General features: G+C 40.3%; 1 protein-coding gene across 6 annotated transcripts; it reads left to right on the top strand.

The window, feature by feature from the left end:
- On the top strand, positions 1–26,740 carry LOC133163464 (histone-lysine N-methyltransferase EHMT1-like). Of its 6 annotated transcripts, XM_061293397.1 has the most exons (27): positions 2–51; positions 4,194–4,281; positions 4,564–4,667; positions 5,467–5,987; positions 6,698–6,926; positions 7,036–7,184; positions 8,041–8,166; positions 8,325–8,384; positions 8,493–8,592; positions 9,247–9,369; positions 10,506–10,783; positions 11,248–11,480; positions 11,792–11,989; positions 12,067–12,149; positions 12,253–12,359; positions 12,825–12,947; positions 13,104–13,205; positions 14,401–14,505; positions 16,414–16,568; positions 16,964–17,134; positions 17,362–17,506; positions 17,606–17,683; positions 18,559–18,674; positions 21,768–21,854; positions 23,111–23,189; positions 23,881–24,056; positions 25,707–26,740. In XM_061293397.1, exons 3-27 carry the CDS (start codon positions 4,637–4,639, stop codon positions 25,894–25,896), a joined length of 3,765 nt encoding a protein of 1,254 aa, XP_061149381.1. In that variant the 5' UTR covers positions 2–51; positions 4,194–4,281; positions 4,564–4,636; the 3' UTR covers positions 25,897–26,740. The 6 variants fall into 6 exon arrangements, 5 of the variants coding, with proteins under 5 accessions (XP_061149379.1, XP_061149378.1, XP_061149382.1 ...); XM_061293395.1 differs by lacking the exon at positions 4,564–4,667 and having other exon boundaries at positions 1–51; positions 6,698–6,917; XM_061293394.1 differs by lacking the exon at positions 4,564–4,667 and having other exon boundaries at positions 1–51.

Genomic DNA, 26,740 nt, shown 5'->3' with positions numbered 1-26,740 from the left:
CGTACATGGGCGGAGCTTAGTTCAGGCACCATGGCTTCGGTAAAGACCGAGGTGAGTGACTGAACCTTATCTACTGCAAGCTTGTATCACTTTCCTCTTTTTTCTCAGAAGAATACATCACTCTGTTGTACGCGGGGGCTTCGTGGTAAAGAGGCATAACTGCCGCCAATTTGTTGTCCATTTCCCGCTGCCAGCCTATGCTCTCCTGCTTTTGTGCTCACCGGAGGGCTGCTGAACGTGTAGGAAGATGCTGCGCCCCGGAACCTGAATGGTGTGTGCAGGCGCGGTTTATGCTAAGCTCCGCTCCTTGAGTTGTCCATACATGCTCCATGTCGAAAGCAATTTTTTGCCCCTGTCTACGTTAAGCCCTACAAATAAACCAACACGGGATTCATTTTCGCCATTTTAGCCAATGCCGTTCATGTTTTGGCTGTGTAGAATTTGCCGGTCTGTGGTGGCCAATTGCATACCACTGCTGTTTAGCTTTTTGCTAGTTAGCAGACTACAGAAATGCGAACATAGCGACGTTTATAAAGACTTGGGGTCAGCATCTTCACATAAAATTAAAGTGTAATTACGTTGTAATATTTGGGAGAATATGCTGCTGTGTTTGGCTCTGTTAGTGTAGGTATCGTATATAATACTATGTATGCTAGCTACCTAAACACTCAAGGCTGGGCAACTTCCACTGTAAACACATGGCACTGGCTTGTGAGCATTGCTGTTTTCTACGTTTTAAACAGGCATGTATTTTATTTGTTATTCTCGAAGTACGGTGTGTCTCCTCTGTAAAGCAGACCTTCTTTGGCGTGTTATTGTCATGGCTTTCTGTCTTTGCTAAGCACTCAGGGCTAACGTAACTCCACAAAAACAAAATACAGAAATTCTCCTGTGACATTTGAAGAAACGTGTGAGGACGCAATAATAACCATTCATCCACCTGAACGTTGGTGGATTTTTGTTTTTCCTTTGAGGCTGGCAGGGGTCGCCCATTTTGCGTTGTGATGGCATCGACTGACTGGAAAGGTGGATGGTGAAGGAAGGCTTCATCTGTGAATAATCATAGCTTTGTCTTCTGTACCACACTGATGATAATTGTAGGCCTCCGAGGTTCACAGTTCAGAGGTTGCGGGTTCGATCCTACCGGCCCTCCCTGTGTGGAGTTTGCATGTTCTCCCCATGCCTGGGATGGCTTTTTTTCCGGGTACACCGGTTTCCTCCCAAAAACATGCTGATTGAGCAGTCCAAATTGCCCGTCGGTCTGAGTGTGAGTGCGGATGGTTGTTTGTCTCTGTGTGACCTGCGATTGGCTGGCAACCGGTCCAGGGTGTCCCCTGACTACTGCCCAATGACTGCTGGAATAGGCTCCAGCATGCCCGCAACCCCCGTTGGAAAAAGCAGCATGGAAGTAGGATGGATGGATGAAATTTTATCTCAAAAGTACAATAATTACCGGTACTCTGTATCAGTGAGTGCTCAAACGGAGAAAACTATGCTTGTACGGGTCTGAAAAAATAGCAGTATATCAAACATACATATGAACACAACTAAATCAGACGTGTCCTCCTAAAATGCTAATTTAGAAGACAAAAACATATCAAATGAACAAATATCTTAAGTGTCAAAAACAATATGTACTTTTGTATGTTGTATTTGGAGTGAAATAACAGCATGTATAACGCTAGTCTCTGCTGAGAAGTTCCCATCATGTCTCAAAAAGCTTTATGTGAACAAGACAGCAGACATTTTATACATGGCTGTTTACGCTTGCGTTGTACATTTTCTTTCTTGATTTCCTTGACCTCAATTGCTATCGGACGCAATGAATCCACAATCAATAGCACATTATTGACTGAAGACTGAATCGATAAGAATGCCCATTTCTTGTTTAGGTGGCTTTAAAGTGAAGTTGCACCACCTAAAAATTTAATTGTTTGTAACGTTGTGCAAATGCGCAGTTGTTTGAGCCTTGGCTGAGGTATGCACTCGACGCGCGCTCGCTCATATTCGATAGATAGTTGACCGTCGTTTCACTTCATATCTACTCTATGGCTTGTTGTGTTTAGCTACTTGGACTTACCTCTATCCCACGGAGCGGCGAACAATTGCGAGTATTTTCAAAGGCAGCAACCGTTGCTTTTATGTCAGGGTTCGTTCAAGGGCGCAAATTGTTCACTCGGAAGACGTTTGCCAGATGTTCGCCAACGATGTGAGTTTTTTTTTTTTTGGTTGCACTTTGCTGCTCAGTGGAATAAGCTTTATGCTTAGCATGAATTCAAGGGTGCCCATAAAGTCTCTAGTGTACATTTAATTTGTTTTGGCGACCTTTGCACTTCATTAAACCTTTCCCTTAGTACATATAATACAGGCAGTTACATTGAATGCATATCATTTTATGAGGTAAAGTAGCTGTACTACAGAATTATAAGATGTGTTGCTTTCTGATTTATTTCGAGCCGTGTTCGATTCACTGCTGCTGTCTTTGTATTGAGATGGTCTCTGCAAAGTGTTCTTTATAAGAATTTCACAGTTGCTTTTTATTCCTTTCATAAAGTATTTGAGACGACCTCAGTCTATGTAGAGGTCTGCACTCGTGAAAATGTCTCGGCCATTTCAGTACCCTGTTTTTTAGTTTTGTTTTCCCGTGTCTCAAGGATTGCTCGGTATTTTACATAAAGTAATCTAATTGAAAATTCCGAAGCAGAGACTCTTTGTCAATTTGTCAATGTTTGATGGGATCTTTAATTTCCAACCCTTTTTTTTTTCTTTGTCCCTAAATAAATCCTGAAGATAATTTGCATCTCTACGAAAAGAGCCCAATCTGCTCAGCGATTGGTGATAAATTAGGAACCTGAAATTCACGATGATACAAAAACACATTCAATCAAATTTTAAAGCAAATATTAGTTCCTGAGAAAAGTAACATACTATTAAGATGGTTAAATTTGTACTATTTTGCTGTGTTGTTCTGTTGAAGAGTTTATCTATCTCATCGGGCTCTTAAAGCAATCATTGTATTAAAACAGCAGTGGATGGGCAGGAATGCAGGTTTTGTTTTCTTTAGGTGAACACAATTAATTTCTCATCGTTTCATCTCCCGTGTGACAGTGACACGTTGCTGCTTGTTGTCACTGGCTGTCAAGCTCTTTTGGTAGTTTTGACCTTGTGATTTTAGTAGGGAGCCTGAATTGTCTGAGCAAGTGAGTGAACCTAAGAACAGATAACTAGCCATCTAATGAACAGGTTTTATCTTGATGTTTTGTGGCCAATAGTTCCACCTCAGTGTTTCAGAAAGTCCAAGGTATTCCGCTTTTCCATTTTCATGTCATTGCCCAAAATTATTTGAGGTCTTTGACTGCCACCTGCAACCACATTTGATAGCCTCCTATTGACGTGCATTGGCTTCCAGAGCTCTACGTTTCCCCATCTAGTGTAAAACTGCGGCGATGGCTGCATTGTGGCAGTAAACAATTCAGTTGCAAAATGGCGGAGATCTTCAGACAGGCTTCTCTGCCTCCCTTCCCCCTCCCTCCTGATATAGCTGTTGTTTAACTGGCCACCACTAGGGGGCGGAAAGAGCTCCAAGCCGTTCATAAACCAGTCCATAAAAATATTGAATTGAAGGATTATTTCCCTTTACACACAAATTTAGAGAAAGTTCTTTCAGACCATTGATCTGTGAGAAGAGCCTTGCTCGGACGAGATGTTCTTAGGGAGACATGTTTGGTATGGGTGGCTCTCAGCCTGACATGGCGCTTGCTCACCCTGGCTCAGAGAACCAATTGTGTTCAGTTCTGTTTTTTTTCCCCTTTGGTGCTTTTTCAGCCTACGTTTGGTAATCTCTTCTAGGAGAAGTGACACAGTAGACAATAGACCATATTTAATGCTGCAGTGATAAAATAATTATAAAGTAGTAGTAAAGGATCACCAGTTTCCGTCGGTTTGCTCTGAAGCCCTCTGTTGTGACGAGAAACGTTTCGGAGGCTTGACGTGATATTCTTCACCAGCCTTGTGTTCATCAAAATGAAGACGAAGCCTCCTGTTGTACTTAAGTATATGACATTAATAGACCTCAAATACAGTCCTGTCTTTCCCACAAATGCAAATCCTTATACCTACATGTATGAGCTATATTATTTTCAAGGTCTGTCTAACGTTAGGTTGTTCTGATGAATCTGTTCTTCTTCCATTAGCCTACTGGTCTTGCCAAAGGAGCCAATTACAAAAATGAAGAACCATCAAATAAGGAGGGACTGGACCTGGCAAACAATGGAGGGACAGGTATCATTTTTACATACGTGATGCAGGAGAGCAGTTCAATAAAAAGACTAACACACTACACCCTATCTTCTGTGATACTTACCTGTCCACCAAATGAATCACCCAGAAAGAAATTAAAGTTCACAACTGTTGAGCTGCCCCTCCTCTTTTTTTTTTTTTATAGTGGTGTTTGCATTTGTTTTGGAAATTGGGAATATGAATTACTTGTTAAAACGAAGAAAAAAGTTAAAACCATTTAGTTTAGAATTTAGTTCAACAGTCCTTTTTTTTCCCTCTTTCAAGGCATTTAATCTATTGCAACAAGGCTGCTCTTGGAAGAAGTTTCACCTCTCATCCAAGAAGGATACATCAATTCATGCAACAAATCTTGGTTAAGGTAGACCAGGGTGAGTTGGTGTGGAGCTTAATTATCCTGATCACCCCAAGCTGTCTGTCCCAACCAAGCCTTGCAGAATGAACTGATATAGCCTTTTCAGATGAGAAATGAAACATCTAACAAGACAAACGCATCAGTTCAGTTGGGATCAATCAAACTCCTTAAGAAAGAAATGACGTGGTTGAATGGGAATATCAACAAGCACAGTCCAACAGTTGACAGGGAAAAAAATGGTGTGGATGCGAGTGGTGTCACGATACCAGAATTTCAGTAGTCGGTACCAATACCCGTGATTTACCACGATTCTCAATACTAATTTGGTACCACGGTAAAAAACAACAACAAAACCACAAAATCCACTTACTTGTAAAGTCACAAATTTATTTAAAACTGCTTAAACCGTATAGAAAACTTAATACATTAAAAAAGAACAGCAGCAATGGCATGGAGCCTTCAAGTCACACATCTATGAAAACAAGCAGGGCTGATAATAAACAATATTCAACTATATAACTTAAAACAGAGCAGCAGTGGCATGGAGCCTCTCAAGCCTCAAACCTCTCAAGGATTTTTTGCACGTGGCTAATACTCAGACAACTCAAACATTAATTGCCAACTTAGAATGTCATTAAGTATTTTTGCATAATGGCATAAAAGATGGAAGAAAATTATACAGTTGTAAGAGTGTCTGTCTGTCTGTCTGTCTCTCTCTCTTTCTCAATATCTCAATCTATCGATGGATGAACTATGGTAAAACTATACTGTTTCTTTTTCCCAGTCTAATGTACACGTTTGGTTGTCACCCATAGATGAACACAAAGGGGAAACAGACGGGCTGGCCTCAATGCCTGGTGCAGAACCAATGCTTATTGGCACTGAATGTGACAACGCAAGGCACAGCAGCCCGGCAAACAGTTCTACAACGGAACACAACAAGGAGTTACCATTAGTAAATGAAAATGGTATTTCGGACATGGAGGCACCACATGGTTCTGTTACTGGGAGCAATGGATTTATTCTTGTTAAACCGCAACATGAGGACAGCTTTGAAGCCATGTCTGGTTTAGCGGGATCCCCCAACAGGACTATCCGACCACATACAAGTCCCCCCACAGTGGTACACTTGACCAAACCCCCCTCTTTGCCAGCCTTTGGGTCTCCTCAGACTTTAGGTGCACTAAGGACTGACCCTATTACAGGAACTGCATCAATGCAGGAGACAATAGACTCTAAAAATGGCATAGCCCCAACTACTACAGCCTCAAACACCATCATGATACACAGAGCTCGCAAAACCATGTCCAGGCCTGCTGTCACTCTTGAACAAAAGGTAAATGATTCCAATGGTTTTTATTTTTTACAATGAATGTTCTTCTCCCTAGAATTTTCGGTCATTGGGCACTTGGATGCGAACCTAGTGAATGCTAAATAGCAATTTTTCATGATGCTGACATTGAGTGGAATTTTTGCATCGCCAAAATGTATATTTTCAGGAAACTTAATCAATTCCTCTCCCTCCTCCTCTCCCTCTCCCTCTCCCTCTCCCTCTCCCTCTCCCTCTCCCTCTCCCTCTCCCTCTCCCTCTCCCTCTCCCTCTCCCTCTCCCTCTCCCTCTCCCTCTCCCTCTCCCTCTCCCTCTCCCTCTCCCTCTCCCTCTCCCTCTCCCTCTCCCTCTCCCTCTCCCTCTCCCTCTCCCTCTCCCTCTCCCTCTCCCTCTCCCTCTCCCTCTCCCTCTCCCTCTCCTCTCCTCTCCTCTCCTCTCCTCTCCTCTCCTCTCCTCTCCTCTCCTCTCCTCTCCTCTCCTCTCCCCTCCCCTCCCCTCGATTTGCCATTACGTTCTCATCTTAAAACATTTTTTATAGTTTTATATATATACTGTACAGTACGCTCCTGTTGCTGGTGCTGGAAAACATTAATGGGATGCATTCACGCCAAAGCTCAGACAATGTTGTTGAAACAGCTTCCAAAGTTTGAATCACACCTTCCCTTCCCACCACTATTCAGGAGACTCACAGTGTTTTTCTTTTGTGTGACTGGCAGCTTCTAAAAAAGGAATTAAGAGAAGCAAACAATGCCAAAATGGAGACCTTGGTTTCATCCGACACACTGAACCCTTCACAGGAGTGCTCAACAGAGAACCATCTACCTCAGATTCCTTCGGATCTGCCAGCTTCAGCACAAATCCCTTCATCGACATCACCAGCAACTGCTTTATTTTCTTACCCTCCGCACACGTCAATACCATCCAAGCTTCAACATGGTCACACAGGTTCCAGATGCAAATAACCCACTGTTACACCACCAAATACTTTTTTGGGGGGGCCTCTTGGATTTTAAAATAATCAGTCCTCTTTGGGTGTATTTGTCTTGCGATGTAGGCGTCTTCACAGGAGGCCTGTCTTCCCGTAAGAAAAAAAGAAGGATGGGAACCTACAGCCTGATTCCCAGGAAGAAACCTAAAATTCTTCGCCAGACAACAATGTTGGAAATGTTTAAGATAGCACACCCCAATGCCAAGATGCCTGAGGTATGTGCTCATTACACGGATCAGATATAAATGAGCTTGTGGTCGCTTATGATTTGTTGTTTCTTTGAATTTAATCAACAACTGTACCATGTCAAATAATTTCACTAAACTGAGTCAAATGTTCCACTTGAAAATGTACCGTTCTTGAATCTTAAACTATCCCATTTATTGAGTTTAGGTATTGAATCATCTTTTATTGGAAAGCTGTGCACCCCTAATACTTAACTATCCATTCATCAATCCATTTTCTATATCGCTCGTCCCAACGGGGGTCGCGGGCGTGCTGGAGCTTATCCCAGCATCCCACTGCCTGGATGGATGTAGTATTGATAAATATTGTCCGTCAATCTGTCACCAATGACACGGGCTATCTGCCACTGTGTCAGACCAACAGGTGCATCAAACGGTAGAGAGGGGAATTATTTTGGCAAATGCAAGACTAGACACATACATGGGGCACCAGATATTGACCAAAATATATACGATTGCTCCCTCTGCCCAGCAAGACCTCATCTGGGACCTCCACGGGCAGACTTTGATTGCCTGGTCTGTGCGAATGAGTTTTAGATCATTATATTTGTGTTTATCCTGTCCAGGCGTGTCTGGCTGCATTTCCTGGTGTACAACGAGCCTAAATATGGAAAATAAACAACATTCCACTACATATGTTTCCTTTTACACATACAGTAAATACATTTCAATATACTGTGCGGTACCACCTTTGGCAACGTTGTACATTTATAAAAGTATTTAGACTATGGTTTTGTTAGTGTTACAAGTAGTTATAGTCATCTCGGATCCCTAATTTCAGGTTATATTTTATATTTTCCACATTTTGTTCTGTCTTAACTCCTAGACAAATATCAACGTAAATGGAGAGAAGATGGATCATGCGTCTGAGGAAGATGAGGAGTCAGATCTGGTGGATTCAGAGGAAGAAGAGCAGCCGAAAGGGGAGGAACTGGGCATTGATGTCTTACAAGTAAGTTCAACATTTGAGTCTATCGCTGAGGTTTGCCTTGCTTGCTGAGGAAATACTGAATCTTACAAACTTGCAAAAGAGCTGCAATTAATTTGACGTATAGTAATCAACGAAGCGGTAGCGTGTAAATGTTTGTGGTTTAACTTGTCGTTCATTAGGTTGAGTGTGAGCAAGAATCTGGAGAAGATGAAGAGGAGGAAGGCATGGAGTCAGATTTGGTAAGACTAATTGGAAGGCAACAAAATGATTCAAAATGCTTCTGGTTTCAAACAATTTTCTCTTTCTCTGACACCAAAATCCTCTCTCTATACTTTCATTCTCCTCAGAGCACAGAGTCTAATCTAAAAAAGTTAAAGAGGAAGACAAAAAGAGACCATGCCTGTCTCAGGCCATCTAGGAAGTACATGAGGATGGTCAAAGTCAAAGGTTCCCAGGAAACCGCACCTGCACTTTGTCAGCCATTTTAGTCTCTTGAGTGTATCCGCTTGTCGGCTGCCAGCATCAGTTGATCTTTGTTGCCTAGCAGTGTCCCCCCCAGTACAAAGTACTTTTGCAATTTCTATGGCTTCTTTAGTGTGTGTGTGTTTGTGTGTGTGCGCGTGTGTACTTGTGCGCGTGTTTACTTTCTTGCACACTTATCAACAATGATAAGGTAAAGGGCAAAATAGACGGGAAAAAATCTGATGTACAGTATCTTTTAATATTCCACAATTTTACAAATAACGGTAATAGTTTATGACGATGACTAATTCATTAGGTATTTTTAACTTTTGAAATTACAAAAAAGTGGGGTCATGGAGAGAACCTGCTAACTCACACATGGAATGGTGATGCCCGGATTTCAGCCTGTGACCCCTGAAATATAACATGAAGATAAACCCTAAATAGACTCTAATAAACATGTGTACTATGCACACATTTTTGGCCAAGGACTCAAATAAATGATGAAGTCCTCATAATTTTGCCCTCACAATTTAGACACTTCAGTTTTCATCACCTTCGAGCTCTACTTATTATTAAGACCCGAGTAATACCGAGTCGTGCTCTTCAACCAAATTTTATTGCTCTACCCAAATGCAGAGTCCTTTGCTGACTCTCCAGCTGTAGTTATGATGCATACTGAAGACACAAACAAAGACTCCGAGACAACACGACAAGACAAAATTTCACTCCATGAGCTGGATGCTCCTTCTGATGACAAAGGTGAGCTCGGAAGACAGATGGAGCCAATAGAACCTGTATATTTTCTATTTTTGTATCATATACAATATTTTATTTCATACACAGGGTCCGGCAAAATGATTTGACACATTTGTAGGTTTAATAAAATGCAAATAAATTAAAGAAACACATTTTTTTTTTTTTTCCGAAAAGTACATATAATGCCATTTTGTTATGTTTCATTTCATTTTCGTTTCGTTTTCGAATTATGTTATTTTGGTCTTACCGTTCCGACATTTTCTGGAGTTCCGGCGATGCAAGGTCGGCTGGTTGATTTTCGTTTCAGTGCTGAGCCACCGGCTCTGAAGTTAGTTACCTATAACCAGATTGTGTTTCGAGCAGGTCATCCCTATCAAGTCTGAAGCGCAAATGGAACGCTCGTCGTGTTGCAGTTACAGATTCGTTCTTGATAAACGTTTCCACTATGAAAGCCCGATGCTCACTGGTCCAATTCATAAAAATAAACTATTTTGTTTCTTTAATTTATTTTGCATTTTATTAAACCTACAAACGTGACAGATCATTTTGCTGGACTCTGTATAATCACAATCGTCATACAATGTGTGCATGTTTATCAGCAGTTAGGAAGACAATTTGATGTTGACACTGTATTTACCAAATATAGTTATTTACTCTATTTCCCAATCTCAAATCAATTCCATGCATACAAGTTTATATTTACTGGGCTTTTATCTCTGTGATTCTTTTGAGTGATTTCCCCTTAAACCGTCTATATGCACTGTTATTTTTACTGTCTTGTGTTATTTTGTACAGCACATTCGGAAAATATTCATCGCACTTAATTTTTCCTACATTTTATCATATTCTCATTTCAAAATGGAATACTGTATTTTCCTCCAAAGTACTACACAGCACACCCCATCATGACAGCATTTTGTCAAGTGTATTTACTAAAATAATAATATTTAAAAAAAAATGTACATACTATGGTTATTGTCAGCATTTGTTCAATACAATGACAGAGCTGTACAAACCTTTTTTTTTCTTCTGGAAGCTCTCTATCTGGTAAGTTTTGAAAGTGAAGGAAAACTTCCGTTGAGTTTGTGCAGCAAAGAACCGCCAAGTGCTTTTTTGGAAATTACTTTTGCACTTTGCAGAGACATCAAGTTCAACAATGGAAGAGGCCCAGGAGCTACCACTGTGCAGCTGCCGCATGGAGACACCCAAGAGTCGAGAGATTCTCATCCTGGCAGATGGAAAGTGCATGGCTACGGAGAGTGTTGATGCACAATTGAGTCGCTGCCAGGGGGCTGTATTGAAACAAGAAATGATGCGTCCCTCCAACTCTGTTCAGCTGCAAGTTCTATGTGAGGACCATCGCAATGGCATGGTCAAGCATCAGTGCTGCCCTGGCTGTGGCTTCTTCTGCAGGGCTGTAAGTATATGCCATTACAGTATCAACCGGGACATACTGTCAAGAACGTCTGCAGGAGCGCAGAACTTCAGGACGCCAGCTCAAGGCCTAAGTAAAAAATGTGGGCCTTCATCACAATCCAAATTTAGGAACCTACGTATTGTGTTATCACATTATTTCAGTGACACAATGGGAAAATGACAAAAAGGCCATAAAATTAGACCGTTACAGGTGAACATCATACCCAGCAAAATGTTGTCAAATAAATATTATCTTCCATATATGGTAACAGTCCTCATGAACTGACTTATTTTTTTGAGGCTTTGATATCATAACCTCCTGGGGGTTATGATCAGCGGATGTCAAGAATATTTGTCAACTGTAAAGCTTTTTAATACAGATTAATAATTTTTTTTTTGAAATAATGCCAAATGATGGTATTTAAAAATTCATTTGCTTGAGCCTTTTTATCTTGGCCTGTGCAGGGGACCTTCATGGAATGCCAACCAGACATGAACATCTCACATCGCTTTCACCGTGCCTGTGCCTCGGTGCTGAAAGGTCAAAGTTTCTGTCCTCACTGTGGCGAGGAGGCAAGTAAGGCCAAGGAGGTTACCATCGCCAAGGCTGACACAACCTCCACTGTACCCGCCACATCTGCTCATGGACCAGCTCTGCTGGGAGCCCACGAGGGCCGAGCGGACACAACCACTGGCAGGTAAATTCCTTGTTACCTTTTAATTGACCTATGCAGTGACTTAGGCAAAGTGTCCTAAAAGTGCTTTTTTTTTTTTAATTACGGGGCGTCATTTGCTTCTTTTTATTTTATTTTATTGTTTTTTTTAATGAGCCAAACTTGAAAAATACAATCGCACCACTGCTCAAGTGAACTGGAAAACAAATAGTCAAACGCACAAATCTAAAGTCATTCACTGTTGTTCGTCTTTGGTCTGTGAAGATGATCAGCACCAAGAATGCATGTGTGGATGGATTATGGTGTGAAATTAAGACCGTTTTTTTTCTGTTCAGTTCTTTATGTACCGCCGTGGTGGGTGAAGGAAATGGAAAAGCAGACAGCTCGCTTTGCGCTGGTTTGGTACCAGGGCTAGACTCCCTTGCTGTTCCGGGATCCTTCAGGAGCGCAGAACTTCAGGACGCCAGAGCCCCATCTCCAGTTCTTCCTCGAGAAACTCTTGAAAGCATCTTGCTTGCCCTAGACACAGAAAAGTATGTAGTATGAATTTATTTTACATCAAATGTGACTTCTGCCATTTTTCATATTTATATTTATTTGTTTTAATCAGACCAAAGAAGCTGCGTTTTCACCCGAAGCAACTTTATCTCTCAGCCAAACAGGGAGAGCTTAAGAAAGTTGTGCTTATGCTTGGTAAGTTAAAATGTTTCTCTTGTCATTCTATCATCTGCGGGCAGCTTTCTTCTGTATTCATTGAAAACTTTAAACATGATTTCCATCTTCACGGAATATGCAGTAGACGGTATTGACCCCAACTTTAAGATGGAGTCGCAGAACAAACGCACCCCTCTCCATGCTGCAGCTGAGGCAGGACAGAAGGAAATCTGCCACATGCTTGTGCAAGTGAGAACTTATCTCCTTCGTCTTCTCATGGTGAAGTGGTTAATTTATACAGCTTGTACCCTACAGACTTCACTAACTCACCGTTATTACATCCAGATTAGATAAAGTTATGTTTCCATCCGTTTGAGCTTTTCTATTTCTTTTTGCATATCATACCTGCACTTCAAGTATCAACCTAAACTATTGGGATTACATTTTATTCAATTCCAAAGCTTTTCAAATCCCAATCATCAGCCCAAATTAAAAATAACTTGTTTGTCGACTCGATGGATTTGTGTATGCAAGGTCAGATGACTCGTGTCTCACAGAGTTGCTTTCATTTCTTATTTCTGTAACAAGTAATCCCCCTTAGTCTGTCTGGATGCTGGTAAAGTTCACAAGACCGGTTGTTGATGTCATGCCGTTTTCCAGTTTGTTCAATTCCAACAATCTTAGGAAAAGTAATCAATGTTTCTTCGCTTAAAGGCTGGTGCAAACTTGGAAACTTGCGACGAAGATCATCGAACACCACTGATGGATGCCTGCGAAAACAACCATATAGAGACAGTTATGTACCTGCTGCGAGCTGGAGCCAGTCCTATGCACAAGGTCTGTCTGTCACCATCACTTGTCGGCTGGCACACAGCAAAAGAAAAAAAAAAAAAAGATCACACAAGCCTTTCTGATCAGCCTGTCACATTCATATTTGTTGTTTTGAGAAATGTATACCTAACTGGTCACTACTAAATTATCTGATCTACTCAGGATGTTGAAGGCTTCACGTGTCTCCACCTAGCGGCCAAATCTGGACATTACAACATTGTTGAGTACCTTCTGTGTACTGGATACGTTAACATAAACTGCCAGGTCAGTAACACTTTGTATGTAATTATGAGGTTCTTTGTGATTTACCCCGGCAATATTTCCTGAGGAGATATGACACAGAATTTACTTGACTATGATTCTACTGAGTGTAGTGACTTTTATCAAATAATAGTAAAACAAACACGTACCAATGCGTTTGTGCCAACATATAAGAAAATTCTGTCCAACCTTTTACATGTATTTTTTCGGGGCAATTTTGATGAGGAACGTTTGTAACTTCATAACTTTCATAAATGGCTGTCTCAAGGCTAAATTGGCTCATTCAATATTCAGAATGTCTGACTTGCTGCAAGTGATAGGCAATCTCGTTAAAAAAAGTATATGTTGCAAAACTATCCCCTGTCACACCAAATTGGCATATCAGCATTTGACAGCTTGTGCATGGTAGCTTCCCAAAACCGAATAATGATGCATGCTAAAAGCTGCCTCGTGTGATGTATAAAAATAAGAAGTGAGTCTTTGGTGTTAAACTTTTCATTTCAGCCCACTTTGGATAGCTTTTCACTGCTCCACTCCCTATAGACCTTGGAAGCTGAAAAAATGTGGAGTCTACTTCAGGCCCCAATTTTGTGTTAGTGCCTTTAACACACAAAAGAGACTGTAAAAGGTTGGCTTTGAATTTGTGAAAGTGGCTTTTGGTTCATGTATGTACCAAAAGGTTAAGAGGGAAATCAGTTTTACATGATTATGTTTTGTAGGTGGACAATCGTGTGACAAGCACAGTAGGGGTGCAACGATTTACGGGAGCAGTGCGCGGCGTGTTGTGTTGTGAGCAGATCAGGCACGTGAAAGGGGAGCCGACAACTACGCGGCTCCTGGGCTGGTGCTATGGCTAGTGTCCAAGAAGACGAGGAAATTCGCTCCCCTTTGGGCTTCAAGTCATTCGTTTGGAAGCACTTTGTAATTTCCTAAATAAAGAGTTTGCAGTACCTTGTTGATTTTGCGTACGAATTGTTATAAATCAGGATATTGTTCTATATCGATCGTAGAGCACTATATCGTGATGTATCGTGAATGAATCACAGCAGGCTTTAAGATATCGGCAAATATCGTATCGGGGTTCTTTGTATCGATATGATATCATATCGGGACAAAACCCGCGATTTACACCCCTAAAGCACAGTGTTATTTTAAGCTTAACTATGAGTAATCAACATGTTTTATTTTTTTCCTACAGGATGATGGCGGTTGGACAGCTATGATTTGGGCCACAGAGTACAAGCATGTGAACCAGGTCAAGTTGCTTCTGTCCAAAGGAGCTGACATCAGCATCCGAGACAAGGTTGCCCTAATGGTCTTCTCAGATTACAATTCTTTTGCCATTCGTGACGGCCATGCTGTCAGACTACAAGATAAATATTGTTCTGTGTCTTGGAGCGACATCCTGTCACATTACAAGTCAGTCACCAACCAGACCTTGCCCAACAGTCGCCTGCTTCTAAGTCAGTTCATCGGCGCAGTTCTCTCGGGGAGGCGGTACAAGCAGCTGTCATGAGGCGTTACGTGCATATGCAGAAAAAGCCGGAAAAAAAGAGAGGGTGTGAGACTATGGACCTGTTCCTGGATTGTGGAGGGAGTGCAGTGTAATGTTTCCTGCTTACAATAACATTAGTGATTGGACAGACAATGATACCGTGAATAGCATCTCTTCCAGCTTGTTCCCACACGCACGTAACGCAGAAATAGTCTGTCAGCAACCGACTGTAGTTTCTAACTTCCACCAACAGAATGTATGCAAACATTACACTGGCACTATATACTGTCTATTCTCCTGAAATAACTTGGGGTTACAAATTTGTGTATTGACACCACTTTTGCTAATCTGCTATAAGATGGGGACATTTCAGCCACAGCTCCACAAATCTTTCCTCAAATTGTGGTCCACCGGAGGGCAGCACAGTTTCCCTGTTGATCATTTTTGGGGGCAATTTATTCGACAAAATACAACACCAAGAACAGACATGAACGAGCAACAACAGGCTAAACGATACGGTATGCTAACGTGACAAACACAAACGAGGAGCTGAGAACGGGCCTGACGTAACATTCAGTTATTTAAAAAAAACTATTACATAAATAACACTATCTGTGTCACTCCAATAAATCCATCGATCGTCCTTTGTCAACAATGCCGTGTGCCGCGCCGCAGTTCAAATAATTCCACCGGCCCATACAACGGTATATAAACTACTACCGTAATTTTCGGACTATAAGTCGCGTTTTTTTTCATAGTTTGGGTGGGGGGGCGACTTATACTCAGGAGCGACTTATATACATATATATGTTTTTTTTTCACTTTTTTGGGCATTTTATGGCTGGTGCGACTTATACTCCGGTGCGACTTATGGTCCGAAAATTACGGTATATTTTAAATAACTATCACATGAACAACAATATTATCAAACCATTTGTGTCACTCCAAATCATTAAATCCATCAATCAAATTTCTCGTCTTTTATCGATCGGCCTTTGTCAACAATGCCGTGTGCCGCGCCGCAGTTCAAATTATTCCACAGGCCCATACATCGATATATAAACTATATTTTAAATAACTATCACATAAACAACAATATTATCAAACCATTTGTGTCACTCCAAATCGTTAAATCCATCGATCAAATTTCTCGTCTTTTATCGATCGGCCTTTGTCAACAATACCGTGTGCCGCGCCGCAGTTCAAATTATTCCACAGGCCCATACAACGATATATAAACTATATTTTAAATAACTATCACATAAACAACAATATTATCAAACCATTTGTGTCACTCCAAATCATTAAATCCATCGATCAAATTTCTCGTCCTTTATGTCATCCTGGTGACAGAGGACATGTCCAGAGCATATGGCGCTTTAAAGTGTTAATTACATTATTTGCTTTTTTTCTCTCTATTTTTCATGTTTTGAATATGTTCAAGATAAAGATATCAAAGCATGTGACGTGATCAACTATACTAAAAATAACATATGAAGTGGTCAACTACTTGTAAGTAAGTGATGTGTTAATGATCAAGTGAACATTTGTGAAAAAAAAACATATATAAGTCGCTCCTGAGTATAAGTCGCCCTCCCACCCAAACTATGAAAAAAAACCGCGACTTATAGTCCGAAAATTACGGTACTTAACTTTGGATCTTCTGTTTTGAGAAGAAGTCAAGCATCTAATTCTAGGATGGGGTCAAATTTTCAGGAAGAAAATATCTGCCTTCACTGGGCAGCGTTCTCTGGTAGCGTTGAGATTGCCACGCTGCTCCTGGACGCACACTGTGATCTCCAGGCTGTAAATATCCATGGGGACTCTCCTCTACACATAGCTGCTCGGGAGAATCGTCTGGACTGTGTTGTGTAAGTCGCTGAAGTTGTGTGAAGGCTATTACAATCTGATGTCAGGTGTCATACTTTAATGTTTCTGCAAATCCCCCCATTGCATCTTTCTCACTGAATTGTTATTTCACCGCATATTTTGCCCTTACTCTGAGGTGTTTTTTTTCTCAACTAGTGTTTAACTGATTGTAAAAGGTTCTGATATCCGGCCAAGATAATCAAGAAGGTGACAATCGGAGTAAGGCATTGTTGCTGCTATGCTGTCATGTCACCACACAACTTGGAGCAGGAATTCCCAGCATTCACACCTATTGACTGAATTTTACTTTTTACGTTTTGAATTGTAATGTTTTGTAAATAGTACATTGCAACTTGCGAAAAGTAATTTATTTAGTTAACAGTCCTCTGCCCTCCAGGCTTTTCCTGTCTCGAGGAGCAGATGCTTTGCAAAAGAATCGTGAAGGAGAAGCCCCTTCAGACTGCTGCAGCCACAACTCTAAAACGTTTGCAGCACTGCAGGCCAACAGTAATGAGAAGGACACCTTCGACGTCACGTTCATTCAAGCAGCGGATAAAAGCCTTCACAGGTTTATTGGTGCTTTACCTTTTAATTCATGGGCTTAACCAACGTTTCATATTAAAAGGTAATGTTAAAAGAGGGCACGTAGAGGGGATAAAATGCAAACCAGGGTTATTGTGAGTGACTATGACGAGGTAAACAAAAAGCTGGCAAGTGGGTTCTTGCTTTGTGTACCAAACTGCAAAAACTGCCAGGGACGCTCATCAATATCAAATGTGTGTGATTTATGTACAGTGACATTGCTCTCGGGCAGGAGAGAGTTCCTCTCCCCTGTGTCAATGCTGTTGACAATGAATCTTACCCAGCTGACTACAAGTACATCCTGGAAAATTGTGTCACCTCCCCGCTGAACATTGATAGAAACATAACACACTTGCAGGTAAGTGTATCCCTGAGAAATTCCTAAGAAAATAGCTGCTGTCCCTATCCTATAATCAAGTCACCAATGTTATTGTTCTGTTTGTTTATGACAACACAGTACTGCGTTTGCAAGGATGACTGTTCTTCAAGTGTCTGTATGTGTGGACAGCTCAGTCTGCGCTGCTGGTATGATAAGGTAAGGCAGATGTTAGAGAGTTTTTTTTTTTGTGTGTCTAGGAGCGCTCCATACAATTTATGTTTGTGTGCAGAGCTAGGTTTAATTTTAGATATGGATAGAAAAACAACCGGGGGTGTCCTGATATTGGATATCAGAAAAAAAACAAATATTGTATTTTACTGCATTGTATCTATAATCAAATATACACGTTCCCCGATATAACTAGTCCATTTCAGATGCGGCTGCAGCACTTTTATTAGCAGCACCCAAAACCAGCATGCACATGATCGCAACAACAACGTGTGTGAATGTGCTACTAAACTGCATGCCCATTCACAATAGGTCTTAGAGGCTGCACATACAGTACACCAGTGTTGGATTTTTTTGTACAATTTTATTCACCCATGAAAAGACGACTGCATGTGATCGTCAAGGAAGAAGTGGGATGCTACAGAGAGAGTACAAGGGCAACAAAAGGCTTTGTTCACACTGCAGGTCAATTCAGACCTGCCCAACACGTAGCTGATTTTCTTTCCACGCAATTTGAACAGCACAGCTCTATTTTTTTCCTCCAAATCAGTCGGTTGAAGCACCAAATTTATGAAAATGTCACAAATGCGGCAGAACTGAGAGCGAAACATGGGGCCTTGTTTTCTTTCATAAACATGACCTTGTGTTTTGTGTCTGTACATGATGTAGAATTTTGCAAAAGTATGTATGTCGCTGGACCGATGCATTCTGTGAAACACAATGTAACAAAGATAGGATTTCACAAAAAAAGTATGAATTGGGCATCATGCTCTGCAGTGGGAATGAAGCCCATAACAGGAGGGATTAGAGATGTCACGATTTATCGATTAATTGACAACTATCAACTCCTGTTGAACTTTTAGGACGGTTGTCTTCTACCTGAATTCTGCCGCGAGAAGCCCCCTCTCATCTTTGAGTGTAACCATGCTTGTTCCTGTTGGAGGACCTGCAAGAATAGGGTGGTGCAAAATGGACTTAGGTAAAGAATATTTTTCTTTAGTATTTGATCACCTAAACCAGGGGTCGGGAACCTTTTTGGCGGACAGAGCCATACATTCCCATTCTTTTACAAATAATTTTCCCGTGAGAGCCATACCATTTAAAAAAAGCGATAGGCTAGATACAATTAAACGCATGTATTTTAATTAAGACCAATGATTTTTTGAGTGCAGTAATGTATTCTTTTTAATAACATCACCAAAAGAGCCATATCTGGCTCGTGAGCCATAGGTTCCCGACGCCTGACCCTAAACTATAAGAGCGATCTGTTTTGGTTTAGAATGTCTGTACTTCTGGGACTATAAATGTCTCAAAATTAAAGACACACCAGTATTGTATGCCCATGTTGTGTGCATACATAGATAGATAAACAGACATGTATATATATATATATATATATATATATATATATATATATATATATATATATATATATATATATATATATATATATATATACACATACATACACACACACACACACGCGCACACACACACGCACAGACAGAAAGATGAGACCAAGAGCAGTAGGTCTTGGACTCGTACCCAAAATAGGCACAGCCAACAGAGTTCTGTTAGAGTGTCAAGGTTGAAATTCCGAACACAACCAATATCAACAGCATAGAACAAGTTCCGGTTGGATTCCAAACTGCATAACTTTTTTTAGAAGTTTAAAATGGCTTACCTTAACTAGAATTCTGTTTCATTTTGACTCAAGGTAGAATCCTGGTTAGTTATTGTGCCTTTCAGTGTTGCAAAACCTTGTTGTGAAATAAGGAAGCCACATGATAAACTACAGATACGCCACGTTAGTTGACATGACTACTATTGTTTCTCTCCGTGCGTTCTTGGTTTATTTGTACTTCAGTTGAAACGGTACTTGGGCCGCAACTGATGATATTGCATAAGATCGCAATGAACAAGCACGCTTATTAAAATGTGGCTTACTGATGCCTCTTCTTTTTCTTGAAGATTAGTGAATGAGATTTGGAGGTGACAGTCCAAGCTGTAATATATAGTCGCATTTGAGTATAAGTTCCAGGACCAGCCAAACTATATACAGGGATGAGGATTTTCCGCGGATCCGCGGATTTCCATGTTTTTTTCCGTCGAAAGTATCATTTTCGTGAATCGTGTAAGTCCGTTGAAAAAATGTTGTTAATGTATAGGGGTGGTGGTGTAGGAAAGCGGGCAATGTTAGCCTCGGCGACTCGCGAGCATTCGCCCGCCCGCCTCGACAGCATCTTACGGAAATCGGCATGCCTCTGTAAACATAACTAACTGGCAGCAGTGATGCGACAACACCCGCCTGATTTTCGGCAGCATTTTGGCGCTACTTTCGTCACATCATTTCTACTTGTTAACATAACTTACACAGAGAACTAAGTGTTTTTACACCGCCACAATGTGAATTTGCGATTGGGTATATATATATATATATATATAGAGCTACTTTTCAGTGTTTTTTCACATTTGCCATTCTCATCCCTGTATATTTAGGTACCTAAAAAGTGAGACTTATAGGGCCCTTTTTTATTCAGAGCACAAGTCTAGCACAGAGCACAGTCTACACATAGGTGGAGCTTTCATTTGGTATTTTGTTAAACGTTGCACTGGGAGTATTGGGCGCACCATTTTCGTGAATCGTGTAAATCCGTTGAGAAAATGTTGTTTATTTATGGGGGGGGTGTAGGGAAGCGGGCACGTTAGCCTCGACGACTGTATGCGGTAGGCCGATGGAAGTAGACTTTTTCCAGCCAATCCCCATTGTGTCCCTCATTTGCATTAAATTCAAGGCGGTCGAAAAGCAAATCTAAATCCGCTGTACCTGACACTGATGAGGATTATAATCCATTCAATTTATGATTCTTGATTCTCCCTTACCGGTATTTTTTATGCATAAAATAACTAACACTTATGCATAAAATAACTATAACATTGTCCAGTTCTCACTCCCGTGGAGCAATTTCTCTGTCTCAGTCGGAATTATTGTACGGCATGCTAACGTTATATAACAATGAACTCAGAACGTGCCTGGTATGTTAACATAACATATTCTGAGTTATTCAGATAATTATAGCATAAATAACACTAACAAGTTTCCCAAACAATCCTTGTCACTCCAAATCACTAAATCCAATGAAATCTTCATCCTCTGTGTCATTTTTAAACAACTCCGCTAACTCCGGAGGTAGAAGATGCGGCGCTTCCTCTTCTACGTTGCTTAAGTCAGACTCATCGTCAGTTGCAGTTCCAATTATTTCAGGTTTTCTGAATCATGACACACATGCCTTGAGCGCCCTCTTGCGGTTTAGATTGAAAATAACATATGAAATGATATAATAATGTTAATAATTTCAAATCCAACAAATAAATAAATCCACAGTATAAGTCCCACCCAGCTATGAAAAAAACTGCAACTTATAGTCCTGAAAATACGGTACTTTCTTTCATCAAATTAGCAGGTGGGCGAGGCAGAAACGGCCAGTGAGGCATAGTGCGTCTACCAAATTCACCAACACACCACACTAGATTAATGCCCCTGCACGAGAATGATGATGTCTGTTTTTTTTTTGCAATAGTGCAGACTACTCTACTTTAATCAAAGTCACCAAATGATTCCCGAGCGCGGCACCGCTGCTGCTCACTGCTCCCCTCTCCCCCAGGGGCTGGATCAAAATCACACGGGGATGGGTTAAATGCAGAGGATAAATTTCACCACACCCAGATGTGTGTGACGATCATTGGGACTTTAACTTTTTTAACTTTTCCGTCACCAAATCAGCAGGTGCGTTGGGGACAAGGCATCTTCATGCGCCGGCACACTCAGATGTGCTCATCAAGGCCCCAAACGTGCTAGATTGGACTTGTGCTGTAAGCGTCTTTGGGTTTTTGAAAAGCGCTATACAAATTTAATGATTTATTATTATTAAGAAAATGAATTCGTGCCAGGACGATGGGCTCTGTCTACCAAAATAGGACCCTTAGTCTGAAAAATATGGTTGCTCGTTGGATTAGGAAGCAAATGTCTGAATATACCAAGAGAGAACTAATAATATGTCATGTAACCCAGGACCAGACTTGAGCTCTTTAGGACCACTAAGAAGGGCTGGGGTGTACGAGCACTACAAGACATACCACAAGGGACCTTTGTATGCGAGTAAGTCTTTCACTTATTTGGTCCTGTCACTTAAAGTGGAAGTTTTCAATTTTGAAACCACTAGCAAGATTTGAATATGACCTCATTTTATTAATCCCCACCCACCACTCACTTAAATGCCCCAGTTTGATTCTCAAACTTGGCCTTTCATAATGGCTTTTACTGTCCTGCTCATCGGTATTGGCACCCATTCGTATTTTGCATGATCTCTACGATCTCTTCTGAAATAAATGGAAAACCGACAAAGCAGAAAACATTTAGCCCAAACGAAGGTTTGTCCAAGCATACCTTGGCAAAGTTTAGTCGATGTTTGATGTGGTCCTTCTTTTCTTTATCATTTACGCCAAAGACTTCTGTCACCTGAATTTTCCACGTCCAGTAGGTTCTTGACATTTATCTACTTGACAAACCTTTTAATCACATTATGCACTGTTGAAAATGGGATGGCAAGATCTTTGTTGTTGGCTTTACCAGTTGACAATACCAATGACACAGCAGACTTAGAGTTTCCAATTTTTTCCACCCATTGATTATTGTTTTAGATTATTTTTATTTGCTCTTTCATAAAAATAGGACAAGTTCTTTATAGAAAATAAAATGTTTCACTTGATTAGTTTTTTTCCACAGGATATTCCCCATTATTTAACTTGGGTGCCAATAATAGTGAGCAGGACAGTATGTTGTAAGTGTATAATTCTGAAGAATGAATGCTGTCTAGCTTCAACAAAACAACAGCAGTGGTAATATTAAGGTAACAATAGCACTGTGATCAGCCAATGTTAGCCACAGCTGCTACGTTGGTAGCATGACTATTTCTTGTTGATACAGTTGTTACCAAAAGAGGGCGCAATGTTCTATTTTATTCTATCTTTTACATAGGGGCATAATACAAAATACTAGTTAAAAAAAAGCTCCTGAAGCCCAGGCTAACAGGTAAGTGTGCTGTTGACCGCCTAAATGTACAGTCAACGAGTAACACTTCATTGGTCACACCTTCCGTAATCTGTTTTTCCTCCTTGGGCGCGGTGGTTTCTTTGAAGGCCCCCGTAACTCAAAAATATTTTTAAGAACTTAATGGATTTTCTCATTGGAATTTGTCAGGACCGCTTGATGCATGTGGTTTTAATTGTTAGTCTAATTATTAACATTTCACCAAATTGAGTTAAATCTCAAATTTGTTAAACCTTTGAGTGGTCAGTCATGTGTTTTAAAAACAATATTGGCAAGTGATTGACGTTGACTCTTGCTTGTCACAGGTATGTAGGTGAGATAATCTCTGAAGCAGAAGCTGAGATGAGGCAAAACGATGCTTACCTCTTCAGTTTGGATGACAAGGTACAGTTGCAATTATGCAAAAAGGTACCCTGCCTAAAGATGTTTACGTTGAAAGTAAAATATTTGCTCTGTTTATCCACTGTGAGTTTCCATTGACAAAAGTAAGAAAGGGTAGTGCTGCACAATTAATAAAAATTAAATTACAATTATGACTATTTCATTCCACAATTATTAATATCCATTAAGATCAATGCAATATTTTTTATACAAGGAAAACATGCTTGAATTTACATTATACCTTTTTTTTTCAATATTTGAAAATAACTTGTATGAATTTTGTGTGGTCCAAAATGATCTTGCGTAATTATGGTGTTTCAAAAATTTTATTATCTTTATATTTTTTACATGTTTAAACATTTTCTTGTTTTGTCCTAAAACATAAAAGATTATTTCAATAATGATCATTATTGTAATTATTACCAACATAATCGTGATGAATATTTTTTTCCTAATCAAGCAGCCATAAGGTAGGGGATCTGGCCATTATAGTTGATCCATCCTCGAGGACTTTTTGGAATAGTGATCCATGCAGTGGTAGATGGCTTGACAGACATAATTGTTGTTGCTAGTATACATACATACTACTACCATGTAACTCATAGTATATTTCCTTTCAGCGATGGACCGTCATGTTATTTACTGTATGAAGTTGATTGAGAATTCATATTATTCTTAAATCCTTGCCTCTCAGCCACAAGATCTTTACTGCATCGATGCACGCTTCTATGGCAACATCAGTCGGTTCCTCAACCACATGTGCGAGCCCAACTTGTTTGCCTGCAGAGTGTTCACCACACACCAGGACTTGCGTTTCCCACATATTGCCTTCTTTGCCAGTGAAAACATCAAGGCAGGAGAAGAGCTTGGGTAAGAAATCTACTTTTTCCCCCCATTATTACCGTATTTTTCGGACTAAAAGTCGCTCCGGAATATACGTCGCATCAGCCATAAAATGCACAATAAAGTGAAAACAAAATCATATAAGTCGCTCCGGAGTATAAGTCGCATTTTGGGGGAAATTTATTCGACAAAATCCAACACCAAGAACAGACATGAACGAGCAACAGGCTAAACGATACGGTATGCTAACATGACATAAACAATAACAGTTATTCAAATAAATATAACATAAATAACACCTTTATCAAACCATCTGTGTCACTCCAAATCATTAAAGCCATTGATCGAGTTGGTCCTCCTTTATGTAAACAAGTCCAACGTCAGCGGCGCGTTGCAGTTCATATTTTTCTTCAGGCCCATATAACAATTTATAAACTATGTATGAAATAACAATAATATAAACAACAATTTTATCAAACCATCCGCGTCACTCCAAATCAATAAATCCATCAGAATCGTCGTCTTCCGTGTCACTTGAAAATAACAACAAAAAAAAAACAACACAGCTGTTGACGCCGGAAAGACTACGTGGGCCGCGGACGTCAGACTAGATATATCAAATAAATGAAGTATAAACAACAATTTTATCGAACCATTCGCGTCACTCCAAATCAATAAATCCATCAGAATCTTCGTCTTCCGTGTCACTTAAAAAACAAAACAAAAAAAAAAACAGCTGTTGACACCGGAACTACGTGCGCTGCTGACGTCAGATGTATCAAATAAATGTGATATAAATAACGATATTGTAGCGTTACCAAAGTGCCAGGCAAGACATGGGTTTGATAACCGGCTCTTTATTTCACAAATCAAGAGCTCAACATGTGAGCCAACACACGCAAGCGCCCTGGATTGCTCTCCCCCGCCCACCTTAACCAAATCCCCCCGCTGCCTTCACGGCCTCCCTAGAAAATCGGAAACTATTGAAATCTAACAACATACACGTTGCTACTCTAAATAAGTTTATCAAATAATCTGTGTCACTCTAAATCATTGAATCTCCCAACTTTGGAAGTCAGTGAATGGAACTCCTTGTCAGTGAGGCTCCAATTATTCCACAGCCATAGTGCGCCCTCATGCGGTTTATAGTGAACATAACATGTGAAGTGATCAACTATACTAGTAAGTCAGTAAAGTGGTAATGATCTAGTAAAGATTTGTGAAACAATTCACATATAAGTCGCTCCTGAGTATAAGTCGCCCCCCCCCACCCAAAGTATGAAAAAACCCGCTATAGTCCAAAAAATACGTTATTATTATTATTATTATTACCGTAATTTTCGGACTATAAGTTGCGTTTTTTTTATAGTTTGGGTGAGGGGCGACTTATACTCAGGAGCGACTTATATACATATATACATGTTTTTTTCTCTTTTTTGGGCATTTTATGGCTGGTGCGACTTATACTCCGGTGCGACTTATAGTCCGAAAATTACGGTATTATTATTGCACACACATCCACATCTTGGAGCTACTTGTGGGCTTTAGTTGCCCATCTCTGTTGTAGCGGCTAAAGTTGTATGTAGCTGTCATAGTGAATATGATTACATGCATTCTTAATAAGAGGGCAATGTACACTTTTGACTATGCATTGTTTTCCTTTTACTCACTTCTCAGATTTAATTACGGCGACCACTTTTGGGAAGTGAAAAGCAAGGCGTTCATCTGTGCATGTGGCTCCTCTAAGTGCAAGTACTCGTCTGCAGCCATGGCTTTGTTGCAGGCAGATAGCACACCAGAGAATCAGCAGCAGCCCAGCGCCTTGCCTGACACCAGCTCCTCCAACGGCCCCTCCAGCCCCTCTTAAAAGTTGCCTCGCACCCAGCTTATTTCCACATGCGACACGTCTCATGGACCAACGTCCATATAAACGCTTTACAGATGAACTTGTACTGTATAGAAACACAACCCTTTGACCCTTGGACAAACTTTTGTGATGGTGAACAAGATGCACAATTGGACCCCTGAAGAACGTACTGCTGAAATGAAGACATTCAAAACATCTTTACATTTCATATCTAACTTCACTGGGAAGAAGAACTTGGATTTTTGTTGTTATTGAGAACCATTCCTCCAACGTCAGCGCATATATGTTAATTTAGGTTAAAAAAAAATTATCCTTTAACATTTGAAAACTGCCTAACATTTTGGAGAAAGATGAATTGTGCAAAGGTGGGCTAATTTGAGAGTAAAGACAGGGTGCGATTCCTTGATAAGGTAAACTCAATGAACTTTTATGATGCTTGCTTGTTGAAGGAGAACTCAGTTGTAAGGTAAAATATCCTACTATTGAGGGAGAATGAATTTGACCAGATAAGGAGTAACGAAAATGGTGCTCTTCTTTTTAATGTACATGTTCATTACCTAGGTCATCATGGTTTGTAAAATAAGATAACTTGGGTTTTTTTTAATGTTCCGTTTTATTTCCAATTTTTTTAATTGTACTTGTAGTGGTTCTGTTCTTAATTTTCTTCCATGATTTTTCCAACATATCTTTAAGCATCGAGTGGAGCAGTGACGATTCTGCAAAATTTTAACTTTAAGAGAAAAAAAAAAATGCACTTCCATTATTTTCTGTTACACATTTGTGGATCGTCAAACAGCATTTGAATTGGTTGTATCTTTTTCAATAAATTTACTACTAATCTGTT

This window comes from Syngnathus typhle, linkage group LG12 (assembly GCF_033458585.1).
Source record: "Syngnathus typhle isolate RoL2023-S1 ecotype Sweden linkage group LG12, RoL_Styp_1.0, whole genome shotgun sequence".
Taxonomy (NCBI): domain Eukaryota; kingdom Metazoa; phylum Chordata; class Actinopteri; order Syngnathiformes; family Syngnathidae; genus Syngnathus; species Syngnathus typhle.
Note: the sequence above shows the minus strand (reverse complement) of the source record. Positions and strands in the feature narration are given on the sequence as shown.